The sequence below is a fragment of the Ylistrum balloti genome, unplaced genomic scaffold (genome assembly GCF_031769215.1).
Source record: "Ylistrum balloti isolate Yb309-2 unplaced genomic scaffold, AGI_CSIRO_Ybal_v1 Utg370386, whole genome shotgun sequence".
Taxonomy (NCBI): Eukaryota; Metazoa; Mollusca; class Bivalvia; order Pectinida; family Pectinidae; genus Ylistrum; species Ylistrum balloti.
In genome coordinates, this window is record NW_026782268.1 from 1538721 (window position 1) to 1561242 (window position 22522).

General features: G+C 32.8%; 1 protein-coding gene across 1 annotated transcript; it reads left to right on the forward strand.

Moving 5' to 3' along the window:
- Positions 1-5320: 5320 nt before the first annotated feature.
- LOC132554159 (uncharacterized) lies at positions 5321-18218 on the forward strand. The gene is made up of 6 exons (XM_060218461.1): positions 5321-5325; positions 10777-10899; positions 14894-14977; positions 15392-15541; positions 16049-16138; positions 18104-18218. The coding sequence occupies exons 1-6, from the start codon at positions 5321-5323 to the stop codon at positions 18216-18218; spliced, it is 567 nt and encodes a 188-aa protein (XP_060074444.1).
- Positions 18219-22522: the final 4304 nt, after the last annotated feature.

The following is a 22522-nucleotide window of genomic DNA, read 5'->3' on the forward strand; positions in this document are numbered from 1 at the left end:
CATGATATAGAGGGATAAGAAAAGATAAGAAAGATCTTTTCAAGAAAATATACAGTCATAAGGAAAAATATGTCAAAATAGCTAGATGTTGAAGACTTCAAGTTCTAACGTTAAGTAATGGTGACTTCTATTACGGCTTCAATCGTACATTGTAAAAAACTGTGCATTTTCCATCGAATAAAATTGTTGCGATATTTTTTTTAATAATCTGTCCTGTTTTATTATTCTATTAATTTTTGTGTCTTTGTACAACTGTCACCAGAACAATTAATCAAGGAAGACATTAAACAAAACAAACAGTAAACATTTTGCTATGAGGTGTATTTTTTGAGTGAAAGAGAAAAAACAAATTACATGTCAGTCGTGAATGTTACAACTGTACATATGTGACTGAAGGTGCCAAATACTGTTGATGAATGTGGACGTCGTGAATTTGTGTTATTAATGTGCATATAGTTATCATCGAAATAAGTATTATGATATAGCTAAGTAGCAAAATATATAAAAAACTAGAATGGAGCTTGTTGAAACACATATATACATTTAGATTTTCGAGTTTGGCAATTTCGTGTATAAATTTATACATTGTTCATGTCTCCCCCTAGTTTCAGCGAGACATAGTTAGAATTAAGAATCTGTAGACACATCGTTAGTGTCTTTGTAGCTTATGGAAACTAGAGAAAACAAATAACCCTCACTCCAAATCATTATCCATATTCTTACACTATACCACCCTTCCTATCACATTCATCCTTTTGTTTAAAACATCCTTGCTATTCTGTCTTTGCAAGCTTTGCCCTCCCAGTCCACTTTGTATTCCCGTTCGTCAATGACTGTCCACTTTCTTCCTTCTTTTTAACCTTTTAACATTTCCACAAACATCATCTTTCCCCTTGCTATTTGGACATCTCTGGAATACCTATATTGCAATCATTCTCGCCTCTCATCCAAGCTACATCAAATATCTGAAATCGCCATATCTTAACATCAAGCTCATCATATCACTGAGTTGCTTGTGTTATACGCAATTAAATATGTTTCATAGTATAAGTTGCTATGCATGATGGTTCCTATTTTGTTTAGTCCGGTCTCATATGTGCGAATATAACATTACTTACTTGGATTGACCAAGATCGACATGGTCTTACTCTCTTTGTACTTTTCTTTAAATCGTTGTTTATGTCTTTCATTTATTGGTGTTTTACTCGCGTTTTATCGATCTTGTGTTTGAATTCAGACTTTATTGACATGTCAATAATTTTGTGATATTTTCTCCACATCGTCACAACCCACACCCAAATCCCAAACTTCAACCTAAACTTCCTGCCCTCATTACTGTGTACTCTCTCACCCCCCAAAAATCGAAACTTATTCTTGGTACGCACACTTTTATCCAAATCCTCTTCCTTATCCAGATTACTATAATCACCATAGTAATAGGAGTTCGGTAGAGAGGGAAATACGTTTGATCTTACGCAAAAGTTGAGTGATCAGGAAACAACTATAGAAGCAAATTAAATTTAATAACAGAAAAATGGTTCCTGCACAGCGTAATAAAAGAGTTTAATTAATCAAGCTGCTTAATAGCAGTTCCTCATTAAGACGTTGTTGCGGATAATCCGATGTCGTTGGTACTTTGGTTTCTGTTAAGGTATAAATGAGGTTTTAAGACCTGCTGTGAATGACGAGAGTGTCCTATGTAAAATTGAAATGTAAAAATGGTAGTGATGTCACGAGCACTTTACTTATTTAGGGTCAGTAAACGTTACATAGTATTTTGCTGCATTTATACATATCTCTACTAATTGATCAGTATATAAATACCAAGACTCTGGAAAGAAAAATCTAATCATGTTTGATATCACAGCGTGACATAAATATATTGGTAATCATGTAAAAGTACATCACCAATACTACTAAGCTCCTTAATATGTATATCGGTTATTAACAATGTTCTATTAACCGAAACATTTTATGTGAAGTACTTTAATAACAGTATTCTAAAATGTATAAGAACACTAAGACTATACATATTGATATTAATATTAATTGAAATGTAGATGTACAAGTTAATGTCAAAATGTTACGTTTGTAAGGTCGAATATGAAAAGTATTTTTTTAACGTTTAACTTTTTATTTTGTATTGGAGTGTTTATAAATATGTTTATATTTATTAGATTGTAAATTATGGTAAATGCCCGTACTAATGATAAAAATGTACAAACTGTTACATTACCAACTGTAACATGTAAAACTTACAGCAAAAGTTATTTTCTAAAATGAAAGAAAAAAATAAGAATGGAGCCATAGTCAAAGTCATGACTTCCGTGCCGTGAAAATCAGGAGAAAAAAAATGATAGCTGAACTCTTGATGTTAAATTGCTTTAGAACACTGGGAAGTTAACATGTTCGTCCAGTTTTATTATCATATAGATCTACAGTATTTCTATAGTTATTTTAGTATTTCCACTTTAAAATAAAAAAGAAAAAACAATTTTTTGTTTCCGATCATTTCTCAAAATGGCCAAACACACATTTCCCCCACAAGATTTACCAAAAGAAATGTTAACTGCTAACATCCTACCGATGTCACCATAAAGTTCGATCATTGTTATTTTATAACTGAAGAATGGCAGCAACTGATAACACTACAGTGTTGTTACCTTACCGTGTAAGAGGGCATCTCAATCTCATTTCAACATGATATATCATTTATCAATATATCTTAATGCTGAAAATGAAACAGAAGAGAACATTCAGCAATGAATGGTCATTCCTACGCTCAATATCAATTTGGAGTTACTTAAGCCCTGTACATTTTTCCCGGTACTCAAACTTCGTGGATTTTACATAAAAAAATAATATATAGGCATTACATTTTGCGAATTGAAACAACTAAAGAAAGGCACTAACGATTCAAGGTATGTCAAGCTATATACTTTAGCTTTTACTTTATCGCAGACAGGGTGTACAATGAAAAAAAAGCACGCGAAGACATTTATACAGTATATATGGTTTTAGCTCTGGTTTAGATCGCCGAACTGACTATAGATTTACATGGCAATGTTCTTTTACGTGCCCTTCTGGAACACATAGGACTTAAGTACTAGTGATCTGTTCTGTTAATTTTTTTTTTCTTTTTTTATCGAATTTGTGTTTGAATTGAGATTCTATTAACATGTCAGTATTTTCTTTGTTTCTTTAGCCTCCTGTATAAATAACAATTGACATAAACTCAACTTACAACTTAAGAAGACCTGATATTTGAAAAAAAATGTGAATATATTATAATATCACGAAAAACATATATTGCCATGCAATATCCACTCTATTCAATTTATATAAAACGTGACTTGTTACATAACAATGTGAAAGACTAAAAGATTCACACTTTTAAGGTTGGTTTTTTGTAAGAAACGAAAACTAATGATTACCAATGGAATTAACGAGTGTTCGATCTATTGATATTGAATAAGTCTGTTCGTGCACTGGAGGTTGTAATTAAATTTGCTTTTGAAAGAGATTTATTTTTGCGTTTATACGGGAAGAGAATGATTCGTAATTAAGATTACCTGCATTAGTTTTTTTTCTGAGATGAGACATATATATGTAAAATCTGATTAATTGTGAATTTACTTTTTTCGGTTTTCTGAAACGATTAATATGTAAGCAAAATCTTATCAACAGCGATTTTTCTTTACCTGGAAAAAGATAACAAAATAAAACACATTTTTCGTAAACAAATAGATTTCTTGTAAGAATATATTGCTGATTCACGTCCACAACAAAATAAATTAGTTTTAACTTTAAAATAAGTCACGAATGTAGATTCCTCTTATCATCACAAGGGTAACATTGCCTAAACATGTCCTGATCTTTATTATGCTGGTGTTTTATCCCCTTATTTGTCATAACGATCCAACAGGCAATGAAAAGGAATGTCAGTAAATGTAAACTACGACATTTCATCTAAACGTCTATCTTACCGTCAGTGGAGTATGTATGGTTGCTGTTAAATACTTCTGGATGCAGTTTTGATACTTCTGGAAAATTAAAAATATGTTTTTAATATGCATATATAAAACAACTGAATTTGCGATGAAGCTTTTGTGTAGTTAAAGAAATAAATCTTTCTTTTATTTCTTTTTACAAAATAAAGTAGTTTAGGGCATTTTTTGTTTTAAAACACTAGAACAAGTCAGATACAGGTGAGCTATACTGATCGATGTTAATATTGTTTAGTATCATCGGGATTTATAAACTATAATTAGGTATGTTATTTCCTGTTATTATCATTTCTTTTCATAACCGATATTTCTCTCAAAATCTTTGTCTTCATACGATTAAGTCGGTCTTCATTATCTACCAATGTTACAATTCCCACGATCGTCATTTATGCTGTAAAATGCTATAAATAGATCAATTCTATTAGTTTGGTCAGTTTGACCTTTCATGCGCATGCTCACGGAATGCGTGACCCTCGTTAAAAATACGTGATTTGAAACGTGATCTGTTATCGAGTGACGATATCCGAAGGGATCGGTTACCTTACCGCGGAAAGGTGGTTCATAAACAAGGTCACAAACAAACCATCATTTATAGTATACACCATGATTTCTACGCTTAAACTTCTAAATATCTCTCAAGTGTTTAGATAGATTGACGGCACTGATTCCGCGCCGGAAGAAATATTTCATTCGCCATATCAGTAGTTTGGTCCACCTTAACAAGTACTGTGACATATACAAGTATAGATACCCGAGAATGGAAAAGGTATTTGGGAGGGATATCACAATATTTGATTACAAAGTACCAAAAATAGTCGTTGGCGTACGTTCCTATTTTTAGAGCTGTTGTGGCACAGATTATGAGTGGGCTTGTCAGAGTATTTAGGACAGGTCCTGATACCAAAAACACTTCATATATAAGCTAGACCTCAGAAACACATGAAGTTGAATTTTGAAGTCTTATACGTTGAATAAGTATCAGTTTTAGATATATCTTTTTTTTATATGTATATCACTTCTTTAGAAAATGCAGTGGATTGAGCAACATGAATTTCATCAGTCACATATTCTATAATATGAATTGGAAATTTAGTCAAAGTTTAGAGTAGAACATTTCAAAAATCTCCTAGACATTGCTGTCCATTGTGTAATATCAAGAATCAAAAACATCATAGCCAATCATATCACCGGATTCCCTGTGTTAACTAAACTTAAGTGTAAAGAGGACTATTGGTGACCGATCTCTATATTTCCTTAATTGCGACCTGCACTAATTAGCACGCTGAAGAAGTTACCAAGACGTATTCTTAACTATGAGGTAAGAGTTTGTTTGTAAGAAACATATAATTTTTATTTCTGTTTATGAAATGTGAACTTGTATGAAGGCACAAGGTAAACTTCTCAGTTGTCCAATGCTAGTTTTTGTACCTTAGTTATAACATTTTAAAAGCATTGGATTGACCAACATGATTCATGATCAAAATGTTATATTTCAAATGTGACTTCGTATCCTAGTTTCCCTGTACAATTGTTGGATTCCCTTACCTTAGATATTTTACTTTTTCTTTGAATTCTGTGAACAACTTAGATTGATTAATCCTAGACTTACACCATCCACAGTATTGTGGTATTCCTAAATATATGTAAATAGGTTTTAATGTAAAATACACAGCTAAGCCAGAACATCTTTTTCTCGCGATTTTTTCTATACTTTTCTGGTTTATAAGGTCTTGTGATAAAGAGAGCACATCACAAGTTATATACAGCATAGTATAGAATAATATTTTTAAGGATTTAAGGATGAGAAAATCTTTTTTGTAATGCAGATTAACTTTAAATAAGACAAATATCGAATTTACGTATGCAAATTGTAAAATTGTGTAGAATGGAATCCGAATGATTGCACATCGGTGTGACAACAAAGGTTATAATTCTTAGCCGTGAACTCAAAGTACTTGATGGAACCGAAACACGTGAATCGATAGCATTTATTTTACTTACAACTAGATACTTACTCTGATTCACGTTTTCTTGATGTCAGTCGCTTAATGGTTTACTGATTAGTATTCATGTATTCATGACGTATTTGTTCATTTGCATACTACAAATACGGAAAATGATACACTTTCAAGACATATAGCATACATCTTAATAGAAAATAAAATTAGCTCGTGTACTTTGTATAAAAGTGTACAACAGTCTTTCCCTTGTCATAGAAATTGGTCTACGTCACCTTTTCGCATCAACTGATCCCACGATGCCGAGAATTTCCATACAGCTTTCTGTTTTCATTGACAGATCTAGAATCAATAAATGCATATAAAACCAATATAATGAAGGGCAGCCTATCAAGAGAAGAAGATTTTATGATCATCGTTTTGACCTGTTTCCATACCTGCAATGTTGTTGCCCCGATATAACCATTTAAGTACCAATAACACCGGTTCAGTTAAGGTGGTTTACGAGGTTATTAACACGTCATAGAACGTGTTGTTTATGCTTTGTAATTACACTGGTTTTCTAGTGGCGTCCCGGATTCAATGCCCTGGTTGTGGTTAGTTATCAAATGTTGACCTTTGATTTGACTAAACTGTACATATGTAAAGATTTTTATTATTTGATATAAATCAACTAAAATGTTAAACAACTATTTTTTCAAAATTCACCGGATCTTAACCTTTACAAACAACAGGTTGCGCGTCGAATTCTAGCCGAACACTAAGTATAAGGTGTATTGTTTTTTTTTCTCAGTTTCCTGAGAAACACAATCCACTTTGGGTAGAGAGAATCGAACCCTGCTCCTCGGATCATTTGTCTTTTACCTTTTGGTTTGTTTGATGTTTTTCCTTTTTGGATAGCGGTGTCCTTCACCGGTTTGTGGTCCTAATAACCCTTGATGTGTTGCCGTTAAGAATGTAATAAGAATAACACTAGTACTTTAGCACTAGCAGGTCCTTTGGATATTCGACAGGTACTGACTACAGGTCGGTGGTTTGTATCCACGAACTCAGGCTTTCCAACACTTTAAATGCCCCTGGCTGTTAACATCGATAAACAACAATGGGTTAACTGATTTTCAGCAAAACAAAAGGATATGACGAAAGTACGTCCTTGTACATTGCCGCATATCTAATAATTTTACGGGTAAAGATTTTCTTTCAAAACGAACGAATAATATTTTAACGAATTAATATTTCGCGATCTGGATGTGAAAAGACGTTTAACACGCCCTTGTCTCATTATGTCAAGGATTATATTTTGCGGTCATGTCAATGTATCGCGAAATAGCTAATCACCGCGAATATAACTGATTATGCAGTATATTATAAACAATAAAGCAATTTGACAATGATTGATTGTTATCATAATCTGATGTTACAGCTTCGATGCTCGTGTGTTTCTACAGTTATGCGTCTTCAGTGGCCATTCATGTATGAACTACGAATAAGATTTTTAAGACAGAATTTTATTTCTCTGCTGAATCGGATTGGGATTCATAAGCTACAAACACTTCGTGATTGAGACTATTACTAGGATGAAAACTATTAAGGACAGAACCAGTATTACAGTTAATGCTCATTAAGATTTACAACAGAACATGCATGAGTTTTAAATTAAATTGCCAATACTTTGACGTCGGAATTCGTCGACTTCAGCTTTACAGATACATTCATAAACCCCCTCCCCCCCCCCCCCCCCCCCCCCCCAACACCAAAAAAAAAAAAAAAAATCCAAAAAAAAAAAAAAAAAAACAACAAAAAAACAATGCTGGTCATTTCTCTGTACTTCGAAATAAAAGAAACATTACCGACGACAAAATAAGAATTCGATCGATTTCCCGCAGTAGTCTATAAAACATAGATAACATGGCGCCATTGAACGTCTTGCTTTTAGAAACAATACCATTCAATGTGTCCTTTTATTGAGAGAAATGTTTAAAATCACACATTGTTAAGTAGTGTAGTATTTGTCGCGGTCAGTCCAAGAGAGTGTTAGCATTAATGATAGGCTTTTCAAGGCAAACCTCGACACTTTGTCATTGTGATATCTAAATTTGCCTGTAGTAATGATAGCTTAGAATGAAAACCAATTTCTGCTAAGTGTATATATTGAGAGAACTGTTACTCCCTTACTCAAACATTCTCAAGTCGTGGTATTAAGAAAAATCAGCGAAGTACGAAAAGACATATGTTTAAAGCTCGTTGCAAATAGTTTGTACTCCAGTTCCAGTGCATAAATGAAAACCTATTGAATCAAAAATTTAATCACAATTTAAACAAAAATAAAATCGTATGGAATGCACATATAAACTTAGTGTTTATTAGAAGATAGTAAAAACGACAGGCATGTGCAAAAATAACACACAATTAACACAAATTTAGAATTATTCAGTATTAAAGGTTGTTTTTGGTTACCTTGCCATTCATTTTTGTGTCCTTTTTTTAACATGTATTTTGATTAGCTTGGGTCCTCCTCTCTCATTACTTTCCCTAATACACGCTCCCAGGATCTTTGATCACGGACGAGTCGTGGAAGGACGAAACACCTGCGTGATGCAGTTGTGTCTTTTTGCGTAATAGTCGAATGGAAATATAAACATGATTGTAAGGATGAATAACGATGTTGAATATAAATGACAAGATATAAAAATAATGTCTATTGTACAATATGAATCCAAATATAATCAAGTCAATGCATTCAGACGCACACTGAATATCAAACATGAACTTACATCATTTTTATCACTATTTGACATTTTTATGGCCAAAATTACATATTGTCAAAAAAAAAATGTTTTCGTTGGGGTGAAAGTACAAATAGATGTTCGTGAGCACATGATTTCAAGGATGAAAAGTAGCTTTTTTTTTCACGGATATGCATATTCGTGAATTAAAAGTACTCGCATATTAAACGAAATATAATGATTTTACATTTAACCAAATATGTTTACAAATAACTAAAGAAGGGCTGATGGAGATAAACGAGACAGACAGACAGACAGACAGAGACATACAGACAGAGAGACATACAGACAGAGACACAGAGAGAGACACACACACAGAGAGAGAGAGAGAGAGAGAGAGAGAGAGAGAGAGAGAGAGAGAGAGAGAGAGAGAGAGAGAGAGAGGGGGGGGGGGGGGGGGGGGGGGAGAGAGAGAGAAAGGCTTTATTTCTTTTAAGTAATTTCTATGAGTAGCAGTTTCCTATACTATACAATGATGCAATGCAAACATGTGCGAGGCCTTGCTGTCTGACTAACAACTATATCACTTTCCCTATCATTTCGCCTGACCAGACATCACACACCACAAACCCTTCTGCACTTTTTACGGCTAATTTCGTGAATACACAGCCAGGGAGAAGTCTATACCTTTTGTGCTGCCAATGTACATACAACAACAATGGAAAGCGAGTATTTTACGCCAACAAGAACATTCTCAAAAATAAGGACATACAGTTTACGCTAGCAACCCCGCCTGTATAACTAAATCTAACTCAGGACAGCCAGTTACACTCGATTGCTTTCTGGTTTCATGGAACACGTTTATTCAAACACACAAAAAAGTCGATACTGTGTATTGACGAACTTCCCGTCTTTAACAAGGTATTCCTTGTAAATTTAATATATACGCGAGATAATATCTTCCGCTCGAAGTTTTGTATTGTAACTGTATTTAAGGGTAAGATGTGTATGATTTGATAAGTCATTTTTCTGTTTATTAACATATGTTTTCTTTCGGCTATCTTATGAGGTGTATTTGTAACATCTAACACTAGTCTAAAGTGGTAGCTCGAATCATATTTTCTTTCTTTAGTCAATGACTTTGATAGATCAATATCTTACATTACATTGAAAAATATCCAATTGCAAAACGACATGACGTCACACAAAGGTGGTCGCTATACTAACATTTGTAATTTAATCACATTTTTGGGGTATTTGTATAATATGAAATTTTAACATTCGTATGAATCGTCAACTTTCATTAAAAATATGTAACGGAAATATTCTTATGAACATGTCCTCTTAAGCTGATGTTTTGTTTTGTTTAGGTTTTTTGTTTGTTTTTCGTTTTTTTGTTTTTTTTTTATTGGGGGGGGGGGGGGGGGGGGGGGGGGGGGGGGGGGGGGGGGGGGGGGGGGGGTGGGGGTGGGGTTGTACGATTTAATTTCTTTTTTTTGACTATCACGTGATCTAAAGCTAAGTTTGTATAGAACGGTGTTATAAATCTACATCTTGTTGATATCATTTTCGATCGTTTTTAATTTCCCTCCCAGGGTTCAACAATTTATTGTTCATTTATCAGATCAGCTGTATAATAATGTTGAATACGTTGTTAGGTAATTCTTAATTTAAGGAAAAGGAGTTATCACATGTCTGTCTTCTGCATAGACAAGTTTTATCTATGTATATAAGTATGAGAAATCGAAGGATTTTATCACTTCTTATAGAAGAACAAAAGACCTTAAGTATTGATTCTCTATCACAATAATTCAAATCATTTCAAATGGAATTAACATATATTTTCCACAGAGTATAAACTTCTATCAATATTTCTTTAAAACTAAGCAACATGCTTTAATAATTTATCAGTTCGTATATTAATACGAGGCGTATTATAGAAATAAAAAAACGTCTATTAAAACAGTTATTACATTTCATTGGCCTGTTGATAACATGGTATTGTTCCTGTAAAATATAACTTCATCATTATCTAATTAAGCATTCGATAAATATTCCTAATGTTTGTGTTGTCATATTTTACAGATTGTACTTTTTACGGAACGCTTACACTAGAATGGTTGACGCATGCGCTTGTCTTATTTTTGCCTCATTTCTGGGTCTGTTTGCATCCGCCCAAGCTCAGGATATTCATACGGGCACACAAACGTAAGTAAAAAACTATCATACGAAGATTTGTCACAAGCAATCAACCAGTAACCTGATCATTATTTTTTATCATATACAGAATAAAGGATTTTTAAAATTTTCAGAATGTCCTGACCATATTTTAAGCACACTGAAGACAAGGTCAAAAATTACATGCAATTCCCTAAAGAATCTTCATAACCATGCATCATGTATATTGTATTTAGGAAGAAAAAAATCTTTACAGAAGAATGTTTGGTTTCTGTCCTCTTCGAAACTTTATATGGAATAAATATCAGAGTTAATCAAGGTCTATCTTTTCGGAAGTTTCGTTGACATTTATTTTGTTGTATGAACTTCTTTGCGATTTGATGCACCAGTGTCGTATGGACATATTATCTTGAAAGTTGGAAATTGTTCGGAAAATGATACTGGAATCACCATATCAGGATAAAAAAACGAGAGAATAAAGTAATCAATAACTAAAACAGGCGGCCATTTGAACGAGACGCCAAGAACTGGTGTATGTAAGAAATACGAACTGTCATTTGTGAAAATTGTATGGTATTGAGCCGTTTTAGGTCATTTGAATATGGCTTCGTAGTTTCGATTTAAACCGTAGCAAACATTGCTTCAGAAATTGCTTAAAAAGATGAAAATTTCAAATTTGTGTGCAAAAAACTCCAAAATACAATTTCTTTTTAGTAAATTAATGTTATTCAGAAGTAGTATAATCTGCGAAGCTAAAAAACTGTCGTAGCCCATTACGTAAAACACACCCTTTTTGCATCAAGCATTTAGTTTCATCACGAAAATGATCTACATATACATTTAAAGCTAAAAAAGAATTTGAAATGTAATTTTTTTTCAATCCTGAACGTAATAGAAGTCAGAGTCTATGAAATACGGTAAATCAGCTCTCTTTTCCACAGAACTTAATTCCCGAATTTCGAAATCGAATTGAATGGGCAATCGATGGGAAATTATTTCTGTGTTGAAATTGACGAGAGATATTACAAGCCTCGAATATTACCTGAGTTATCCCATTTTCTCTGAAAATAACTGATTACTCCGGTATGACCTTAACGCCACTGGTACAAAGTAACTCTCGCCATCAGGTTCAAAATACCTTTCGTCACCTTAGCCAGACAAACTCTGTATACAACACGTGCACAATTGGACATAGAAATGTGAGATGTTCTAACGAAATCGACAAAACGACCTTTTGTTCAGTTATGTGAATGATATTGACAAAGTACATCCGCCTTGTCACTGTGAACGTAACTGTACGTCATTAACACTATTTTTGTTGGTCATGTCTGTTGATCTTACTTGTTATTTTCCTGGCTAATGTGACAGAGTACTTACCTCAGAGATACGTATATCTGTTGTTATTTAAAATCACTTTGAAATCGAAACAAGGAGAAAATATTTATGAAAGAGTATGTGTCACTTTGAATCTTGTTATTGGATCGCATTGCCTGGTAACAGTTACAATGTTCTTTTGGTAGGCTTAAAATATTAAAATGATTTTAGATTATTAAACTCATCTGACGACATTGTAAGGTAAGTAATAACGTTTTTTTTTATTTTTATTTATAAGCTAGTTTGTTGATCTTTATAACATCACTACATTTTTTTTATTGAGAAGTAGTACTTACTTCTAAATAAAGGATTTTGATATCATAACTAATTACAAGATATTTTTCTGCATCATCCATAAAATTACATGGTATTTTTGTATTATCAATAACTACAAAAGACATTTTGTATTATCAATAACTACAAAAGATAAGTTTGTATCATCAATAACTACAAAAGACATTTTGTATTATCAATAACTACAAAAGACATTTTTGTATCATCAATAACTACAAAAGACATTTTTGTGTCATCAATAACTACAAAAGACATTTTTGTATCATCAATAGTTACATAAGATATTTTATTATAATCAATTAGTACAAAGAACATTTTTGTGTAGTAACTACTTTCATCATCATTGTATGACTAATATCTACTAGGACAGCATAGTATATATTCAATAATTACTGGTGTGTTATTGTACCGTTAAAAGCAGTAGGATATGCAGTGTCACCAGCTGATATTAGATCTTTGATAGCATCTATTTTGTAAATATTGATAACTGCTTTAAATTACATGGTCTACCATTATTATGACTATTTTCATCTTTTGTCGCCTATTTTATTCAACTATTCTCAAATTGTAAAAAAAAAAAGACACCAAAGTAATTGGAACCTTTTTATTACAAACTTTGATAAGATACAGCAGAGCTCTAGGATGCTAAAGACCTGAACCAAGGAAGTGACGGAGGAAAATCCAATGACCGGAAGAAATGTCAAAATCTAGATATGGAGATACGCTATCCCCAGATTTCAGTAAATTTAATAAATTTCATATCCGTGATAATTCTTAAAAGAACGTCCAGTAAATGACCCTGGTAAAATACTAGCCGCAACATAACGCTTGGCTAGACAGAATCTCTATTTAGCTCTCTCGGTTGAGTGTCGTAATAATAAACCTAAGGTCCTGGTTCGATTCCTATCCAAGGTACGAGTGAATAATGACCTACTTCACAAAGGCGCCCATGTCGGGACTATATAATAATACTAAGCGTGACATTTGCAAGTGTATGTGTATATTTTGACCCGGATCACTATTCGATTGAATTAAAATACGGCATGTAGTTTACAGCGATGATAGCCAATGTTTATTATACTTGAATTAAACCAGAGTTCCGTCGCTTCTTATTTATGTTCCTTTCAATCAAATCACCACCATCTTAAGTAACACTCTAGAGCTGATCACATTTCTTATAATGAACTTGACATAAAGATATTTTCACACATACGAGAAAAGAACTAAGATTATAGAACATTTCAGTTCTTTTCAACGGTAGTAATTTCCGGCGCTGCTATGTGTGATCGGCTCTACGGAACAAATTATGTTAACATTAACCGATGATTGAAGCAATGGAGGTCTTAAATCTTTTATTAACATTCTGTGTCGTTTGATACTGCTCGAGAAATCGTGTAAATATTGAGCGAACAAATCAAGGATTTGGAATGATTGACAAACATTTGTGGAAAAAAGGTTACTTATTAACGCCATCTGGCGGTGACCATTATCTACCAACGCCATCTGGCGACATATTACTTCTACAATGCTCATGTATATATATCCTTTATAGTAAAGGGTTTACAGCATAACTCATATAAGCAGATCAATTCAATATAGGAGATTTCAAGTCACAAAATCCCTATGTTAATTGATTTTCTTTAGTTATAAACCCGTCAGATATTTACAATTGTTAGTACAATTTTGTCCAACACTCTGATTTATTACACAAATTGTTTCCACTCTTATCAAATACTCGACCTCTTGTTCGTACTGGTCAACTCGTACTAAAGTTATTTTAGGTTACAAACCCTTTCTATGAATAATTTGAAATCCAATTTTCTCATTTTCCGGGTGGTGAATGGTGAATGTCGGGCGGCCAGGCAGGTGGGGAAAAGGGGTACCAGTTTTGTAGAATCAGCTCCTCCTAGAGTTTTTGACGTAGAAGCTTGAAACTTTGTAGGATGTTTATATATATGTTGAAGATGTGTACCTCTTATTATGGATTCATTCCGTAGATTTTTCTGGATTTTCCGGGCTTTGGAACTTAGTTATTTTCCGCAGTTTGCCAGGGAATGGTTCTAGATGTCCATTGTCTATTTTTTGAACATCTCTGAATAAAAAATGGCTGCAACTTCTTTCTTCAAATGCCCTTCTTCTGCACCAATTCATAAAATACAACTAAACTTTCTCTCTTATAACAAATATTCTACATACTCAACAAATGAAACACCCTTAACTGTCTTATAGATACCATATAACATTGCACTCATCCCGCAACCCGGCCAATTGTGGCTTTGCCCCATTTTTGCTGAAGTTTGTATGTTTTGAGTAATGTAACGACCTTGGTATTGTACATTGTAAATTGTTATTACAGTTTGGTGTCGAACCTTGATGACGTCAGCAAAAAGTTAGTAGATGCGGTACGAGCGGTGCGGAGACTGAAGAAATTCTTAAACGAGTAAGTTTGACCGAACATAAAGTAAACAGGTTTGCACTGAAATATAACTTCGCAAATTTTCTGTATTTTTCTATACTGCAACAAGGACGGATGCACTAATTCATGGTGGAGCTTATTTGCCAAAAACTTGATATTGCGCTAAACATTTATTTCACCAAATGAAACTCGTTTACAATATTTTTTTTTATAAATAAATACTTTCTGGTAGGTTGAAAAGACTAATATCATAATTTCAAATCTGTACGCCGAGTTGACAGTTTCTATATATCATTCTATTTAGATTTCCAAGAAAAACACATCATTTAAATATAAAAACAAAATAAAATGCATGATATTTGGACTTAGGTATCCAACTTCGTCATTCTTTTATCCATATCTGTCATTTATAAGACTATATTTGCCATCTGTTGACAGTGAAGCACCTTCATGTTTTGTTTCTGCTACGGATTGTTCCATGGGTTACATAGATCCTATCGAGGGTTTCATAGACGTGGTCAGTAACCCTAACAGTCCAGGAAAACGCTCAGTAAGAAGCGTGAAAGATTTGTCCCCTTTACAGAAAAGGTACGTAGATATGACATTATTTAGGATGTAATTTTCGAAGGGCTCGTTATTTTCGAAAATGGAATAAATTCGCAAAAGATATACAAATTGAAAAAGACGATGATACAAGGGTGCTAGGGCGTGTAGTGACACATTTTGCTGTAAAATTTTGGAAAAACTGCGAAATTTTGGGTGGCCAGGTAGCGCAATGGTAACGCTCGCCTCAGTAAGACCTCGCGCGTGATCTCATCCGGGTCAACAAGAGTGATTAATATAAACTGAAAGCTTGTTTCGCAATTATTGTTTCAAAAAATAAAATTTATATTTAACTACGAAATTTTTGTCATTTGACATATAAATTCGTGATACAATACTAGCTTATAATGATAATTACGCAAAAAATACTAAAAACGTTATTATTATTATTCCTCCTGTGATATTTACTATCGTTTTGCGTTAAACTCCAATTTATGTCAGTTACCTTAACACTGGCTTGTACTGAACTGTATTTTTGACATTTCTTGTCAGATACGTGGACGATATTGTCAATAAAAGGGAGCTTATCGGAAGAATGCAGTCCACTCTCACGGATATTCTCAACGCTATCCATAATGAAAGGTATTGTGCGAATCAATTGATCTGATGACACGTTGCATAAATTATTTGATATGCTGACGCCCTGTTAAATAATCTGATATGTTGACACCCTGTAAAATAATCTGATATGTTGACACTGTGATAAATAATCTGATATGTTGACGCTGTGATAAATAATTTGATATGATGACGCTATGATAAATTGATTTGATGTATTGACGCTATGATAAATAATCTGATATGTTGACGCTGTGATAAATAATCTGATATGTTGACGCTGTGATAAATAATCTGATATGTTGACGCTGTGATAAATAATCTGATATGCTGACGCTGTGATAAATAATCTGATATGCTGATAAATATGTTGACGCTGTGATATAAATAATCTGATATAATCTGATACGCTGTGATAAATTATCTGATATGTTGACGCCCTGATAAATAATCTGATATGTTGACGCTGTGATAAATTGATATGATATGTTGACGCCCTGATAAATAATCTGATATGCTGACGCTGTGATAAATAATCTGATATGTTGACGCCCTGATAAATACTCTGATATGTTGACGCTGTGATAAAATAATCTGAGATGTGTACGCTGTGATAAATAATCTGATATGTTGACGCTGTGATAAATAATCTAATATGTTGACGCTGTGATAAATAATCTGATATGTTGACGCTGTGATAAATAATCTGATATGTTGACGCTGTGATAAATAATCTGTGATAAAAATCTGATATGTTGACACTGTGATATAATATGTTGACGCTGTGATAAATAATCTGATATGTTGACACTGTGATAAATAATCTGATATGTTGACGCTGTGATAAATAATCTGATATGTTGACACTGTGATAAATTATCTGATGTATTGACGCTATAATAAATAATCTGATATGTTGACGCTGTGATAAATAATCTGATATGTTGACACTGTGATAAATAATCTGATATGTTGACGCTGTGATAAATAATCTAATATGTTGACACTGTGATAAATAATCTGATATGTTGTCGCTGTGATAAATTGATCAGATATGTTGACGCTGTGATAAATAATCTGATATGTTGACGCTGTGATAAATAATGATACGTTTACGCTGTGATAAATAATCTGATATGTTGACGCTGTGATAAATAATCTGATATGTTGACACTGTGATAAATAATCTGATATGTTGACACTGTGATAAATAATCTGATATGTTGACGCTGTGATAAATAATCTGACATGTTAACGCCGTGATAAATAATCTGATATGTTGACGCCCTGATAAATACTCTGATATGTTGTCGCTGTGATAAATTGATCAGATATGTTGACGCTGTGATAAATAATCTGATATGTTGACGCTGTGATAAATAATGATAGGTTTACGCTGTGATAAATAATCTGATATGTTGACGCTGTGATAAATAATCTGATATGTTGACGCTGTGATAAATAATCTGATATGTTGACACTGTGATAAATAATCTGATATGTTGACACTGTGATAAATAATCTGATATGTTGTCGCTGTGATAAATAATCTGATATGTTGACGCTGTGATAAATAATCTGATATGTTGACACTGTGATAAATAATCTGATATGTTGACACTGTGATAAATAATCTGATATGTTGACGCTGTGATAAATAATCTGATATGTTGACACTGTGATAAATAATCTGATATGTTGACACTGTGATAAATAATCTAATATGTTGACAATGTAATAAATAATCTGATATGTTGTCGCTGTGATAAATAATCTGATATGTTGACGCTGTGATAAATAATCTGATATGTTGACACTGTGATAAATAATCTGATATGTTGACACTGTGATAAATAATCTGATATGTTGACGCTGTGATAAATTAATCAGATATGTTGACGCTGTGATAAATTGATCAGATATGTTGACGCTGAAATAAATAAATTTCCCACGATTCCACAGTTCATATGTTTTATTTTGGTTTTGTAGAAAACGAAGCTGCAAGTTGAATTTGGGGTTCCACTGCCAAACAGAAGAGTATTCCGCAATAGCGGATATGTACAACTTCCTGCAGAGTGCCATGAGCCCGGGCAAACGGAAATAGATTTCTACAGAAGTAAAACGTTGTGCATTTCCGTACATCAAAATATTATGCAGTGCAAGGAAGACAGAAACAAAATGCGGTTTCATTTCAACTGTATCTCTCCCCTCACAAACTTTGCTTGAATTTCGAATGACCATATCGGTTTTAAGTAAACTGTGACATAAAAGGATTTAAACAAGCAACATATCTTTCCCAGTAGGTTGCGTCTACTGAAGCCAGGATAAAATTTATTCGGTTTTCATCAATAATAAAAAAAGGCCCCAAGGAATCTCTATGAACACGATCTCAGCCACTTTCAGTATCATTTCTTACTTATCTCTTTATGATATATATTTTGAATTTATTTTAAAATAAAATTGAACAAGAGCTACGAAATATCTTTGTTAAAATTTTGCATGTGCGTTCACAAACACCAGTAAGTTCGATGCCGCTGCACGAAATAGGGAAATAATATTTGCAAAACTAATTGGTGAACCAGCGTTTAATCTGGAAAACTTAGATCCCCCTATTGCTATCATGACTTGTAGTTATGTCTCAAAAAGTTTTTTTGTGTACCAAAAAGACTAATTTTATATCCGAGATAATTCTTTATTTTTTTTTAAAATGCTATAATAAAAAAAAGAATCATCTTTCCCATTATTTATTGGGGTCTTAATTTCAATCTATATACTGGTACATTATGTGAATGTAGTTCACAGTAGTAACATCAAACATCAATAACGCTACATCGTATTGGCAAACTGGTACAAGTACTAGTGCCAGATAATATAACATGTACCCCGAGATAAAACATCTCTCCGTATCATTTAATTTTCATCTTGTACCGTTTTTCAGTCGGATGTTTTCAATTCATCACAAGACACTAACGATTCTTGTCATGTGAAAACCCACGTAATGTCACGCTCTCAAAACATAGCAACATCAGGAACAATGTAAATAAACGTCTAACTTAATATCGTACATATTGTCTTTTCTTCAACATTGCCCATCAAAGGAGGAATTAAGATCAAGCCTTTGAATGTTGAATCAATAGCGACAGATTGAAACTAGATTGGTGTAGCAGCGATGTTACTATTCAGAAATCGGAAACTGAAGCCATCATACCCATCACAAAACGTAGTGGTAAATTTCCTCTGTTTGTAACGTTATAAGTAAGAATTGATATCGGCAAATAACTGGAGAGGTATGACGTATCACAGAATAAAATTGTCAACAATATGATTTTAGGACTAATCATCGTCTTGTAAGTCAGGGTTTAACATGGTCTGTGTTACCTGTTCAGAAAAAGTCTTCGTGAAGTTCACCAACGTTCGAAAACAAAAGCTGGTCGACTGGGTGGTAGTTTCTTAATATGAATATGTAAAGTTTATCGCAATTTTCAACACAAACAACGTACAGTAAGATTATCAACCTGAAAACAAAACCTGCCTTCGAAATCTGAAATGAAACGAGGGGGAAATATGACCGAAGGAAAGGTCAACAATGAATAGGGGCGTCCTTGATAAAGTACGAGATCGGGCGTCCTACAAAGGAAATTTAAAGTTTTAAATAATGTTATTTTCTTATAGTACTATACACTAATAACAATGAAATCACCAGGCATACAGGTAGAAACGAGCATCAAAAGAAACGAAGACATTTCCCAAAATTTTGGTAACGCTGGCATCTTAACTTCCCTATCCTCTTCGTCCGTCTGCATCTCAGAAACGTTTTAAATGATAGAGTGTTTCCTATACTAAGCAACGAGCACTGGTTCATTATATAAAACAAATTTCCGGCTGACGTAGTCAAGCTCAGTTATTTCAAATACTAGCAAACAAAGTTCGCGACGAAGTTGATGGGAAACACAAGGAGTATCAACAAAAATGTCCAGTCCGGTTGTTCCAGTTAAGGATCACAGACTGTATGCAATGCGTTGAAAAAACAGCACAACATGTAACTATTCATCAGGGCGGAAAATTTATTTCGCAGAATTGGAAAAATTTATGAAGCTGTATAACATGAAAATAACATACAAAATAAACAAAATATCAGACACTGTTAAAAAATCACAACAGCTGCCAAATCGTTTGATTTGCTCAAACATATCACACATTTGATTCAAGAGTAAAGAAATTTAAACAATAGCAAATTAATGAAGTATATCATTTTTTGTTTAATTCACTGATATCTATAATTTAGCATAAAAACATTTCTTTGGAAATATATTACTAAGATCCCTTCATAGTGTATGAAAGAAACCCGAGTTGAAAATTACAGGAAGATCCCTTTATAGTGTATAAAAGAAACCCGAGTTGAAAATTACAGGAAGATCCCTTTATAGTGTATAAAAGAAACCCGAGTTGAAAATGAATCCTGTAATTTTAGATGTTCTTAAGCTATTTTTCAAGACATGTATCTAAAACTATTGTTGAGTTTTGAATAAAAGTTTAAATTTTAACACAATTCTCTGGAGAAAACTCCATTGGGGTAATAACATTGTTTCCTCATAAATCTCGGCCACATAGTTAAACACAAATAGGTCAAAACCAAATTGATGTCATCCCAAATTACAACATATACCCAAGTGTCTGAGTGGTGTTTTGATGAGGCATGTACTATTCTTACTGAATAAAAACAAAATTTCACATCATTTACACATCATATAAAGTGTGTTTTCATTTTATTATGAAGATACACAACTTTGCACCAGAAGACAAATGTTAAATTATGAGCAAAGAGAAGGCAATCGTAAACATTGAGGAGTAAAACACATACATAACTACAGTAAATAACATAAATGATTCATTATCTTTCCTTCCTGAGTAACTGTAGCATGCTGACCTCAAAATTTACATCGGGAATACCTGACACAATTAACAAACATATAGATAACACGATTTATTAACATTTAAAGTGGAAAGTTTTTTCTCATATTCTGTTACTGTTTTTCTATTACATTTTCGCAACTTTACCAAAAGTTAGCAATCGAATGATTTTTCAGTCTACAGTCCTACATAGCTCCTTTTCAATAGGTATGTAGGTTTATATAGTCTTTAGTCCTAGGTAGTTCTTTATCAATAGGTATGTATGTTTATATAGTCTTTAGTCCTAGGTAGTTCTTTATCAATAGGTTTATATAGTCTTTAGTCCTAGGTAGTTCTTTATCAGTAGGTATGTAGGTTTATATAGTCTAAAGTTCTAGGTAGTTCTTCATCAATAGGTATGTAGGTTTATATAGTCTATAGTCCTAGGTAGTTCTTTATCAATAGGTATGTAGGTTTATATAGTCTATAGTCCTAGGTAGTTCTTTCTCAATAGGTATGTAGGTTTATATAGTCTAAAGTCCTAGGTAGTTCTTTCTCAATAGGTATGTAGGTTTATATAGTCTAAAGTCCTATGTAATTCTTTATCAATAGGTTTATATAGTCTAAAGTCCTAGGTAGTTCTTTATCAATAGGTTTATATAGTCTAAAGTCCTAGGTAGTTCTTTATCAATAGGTTTATATAGTCTAAAGTCCTATGTAGTTCTTTATCAATAGGTATGTAGGTTTATATAGTCTAAAGTCCTACATAGTTCTTTATCAACAGGTAATTAGGTTTATATAGTCTATAGTTCTAGGTAGTTCTTTATCAACAGGTATGTAGGTTTATATAGTCTAAAGTCCTATGTAGTTCTTTATCAATAGGTTTATATAGTCTAAAGTTCTAGGTAGTTCTTCATCAATAGGTATGTAGGTTTATATAGTCTAAAGTCCTATGTAGTTCTTTATCAATAGGTTTGGTAGATATACACAAAGAATACAGCAACAATTTTATATTTGTATTATATATATTTATAATCTATGTACCTGTAAACTATCTGATAAATACATATAAAGTTACACAAGTATATGGTACAATATATATATATATATTGCATTATATTTAGGCTACTTCGACCAATGAAGGCGTCTGTTACATATATAATATATATATAGGTGTTGTATATATGAATTCATAAATTATATCAGTCATTATCATGATTTCAAAAATCAAAAACAAGTATTATAAAGGTGGCATTTACACAACATATACAAAATCAAGGTGTTGCATATATGAATTTATAATGTTGAATAATTTATCTTGAATATTGCAGATATAAGGCAATTTTCATTCACAAAATATCTTAATTGATATAAAATGTTATACATACAGCAAACAGTAAGTTTTATACAGTCTACTGAAGTGTCATAGTAAACTGATGAATTAAAGTCAAATATTTCATACAAATTTGATAAGGGTTATAGCATCATTTATGCTATATGCTAATAATTTGAAATAAA

What these genes read in the sequence shown, in the direction of transcription:
- LOC132554159 (XM_060218461.1), top strand. An exon ending in ATTCATACGGGCACACAAAC is followed by an intron (nt 10,900 to 14,893) that starts GTAAGTAAAAAA and finishes TTGTTATTACAG; the next exon opens with TTTGGTGTCGAACCTTGATG. An exon ending in CTGAAGAAATTCTTAAACGA is followed by an intron (nt 14,978 to 15,391) that starts GTAAGTTTGACC and finishes ATCTGTTGACAG; the next exon opens with TGAAGCACCTTCATGTTTTG.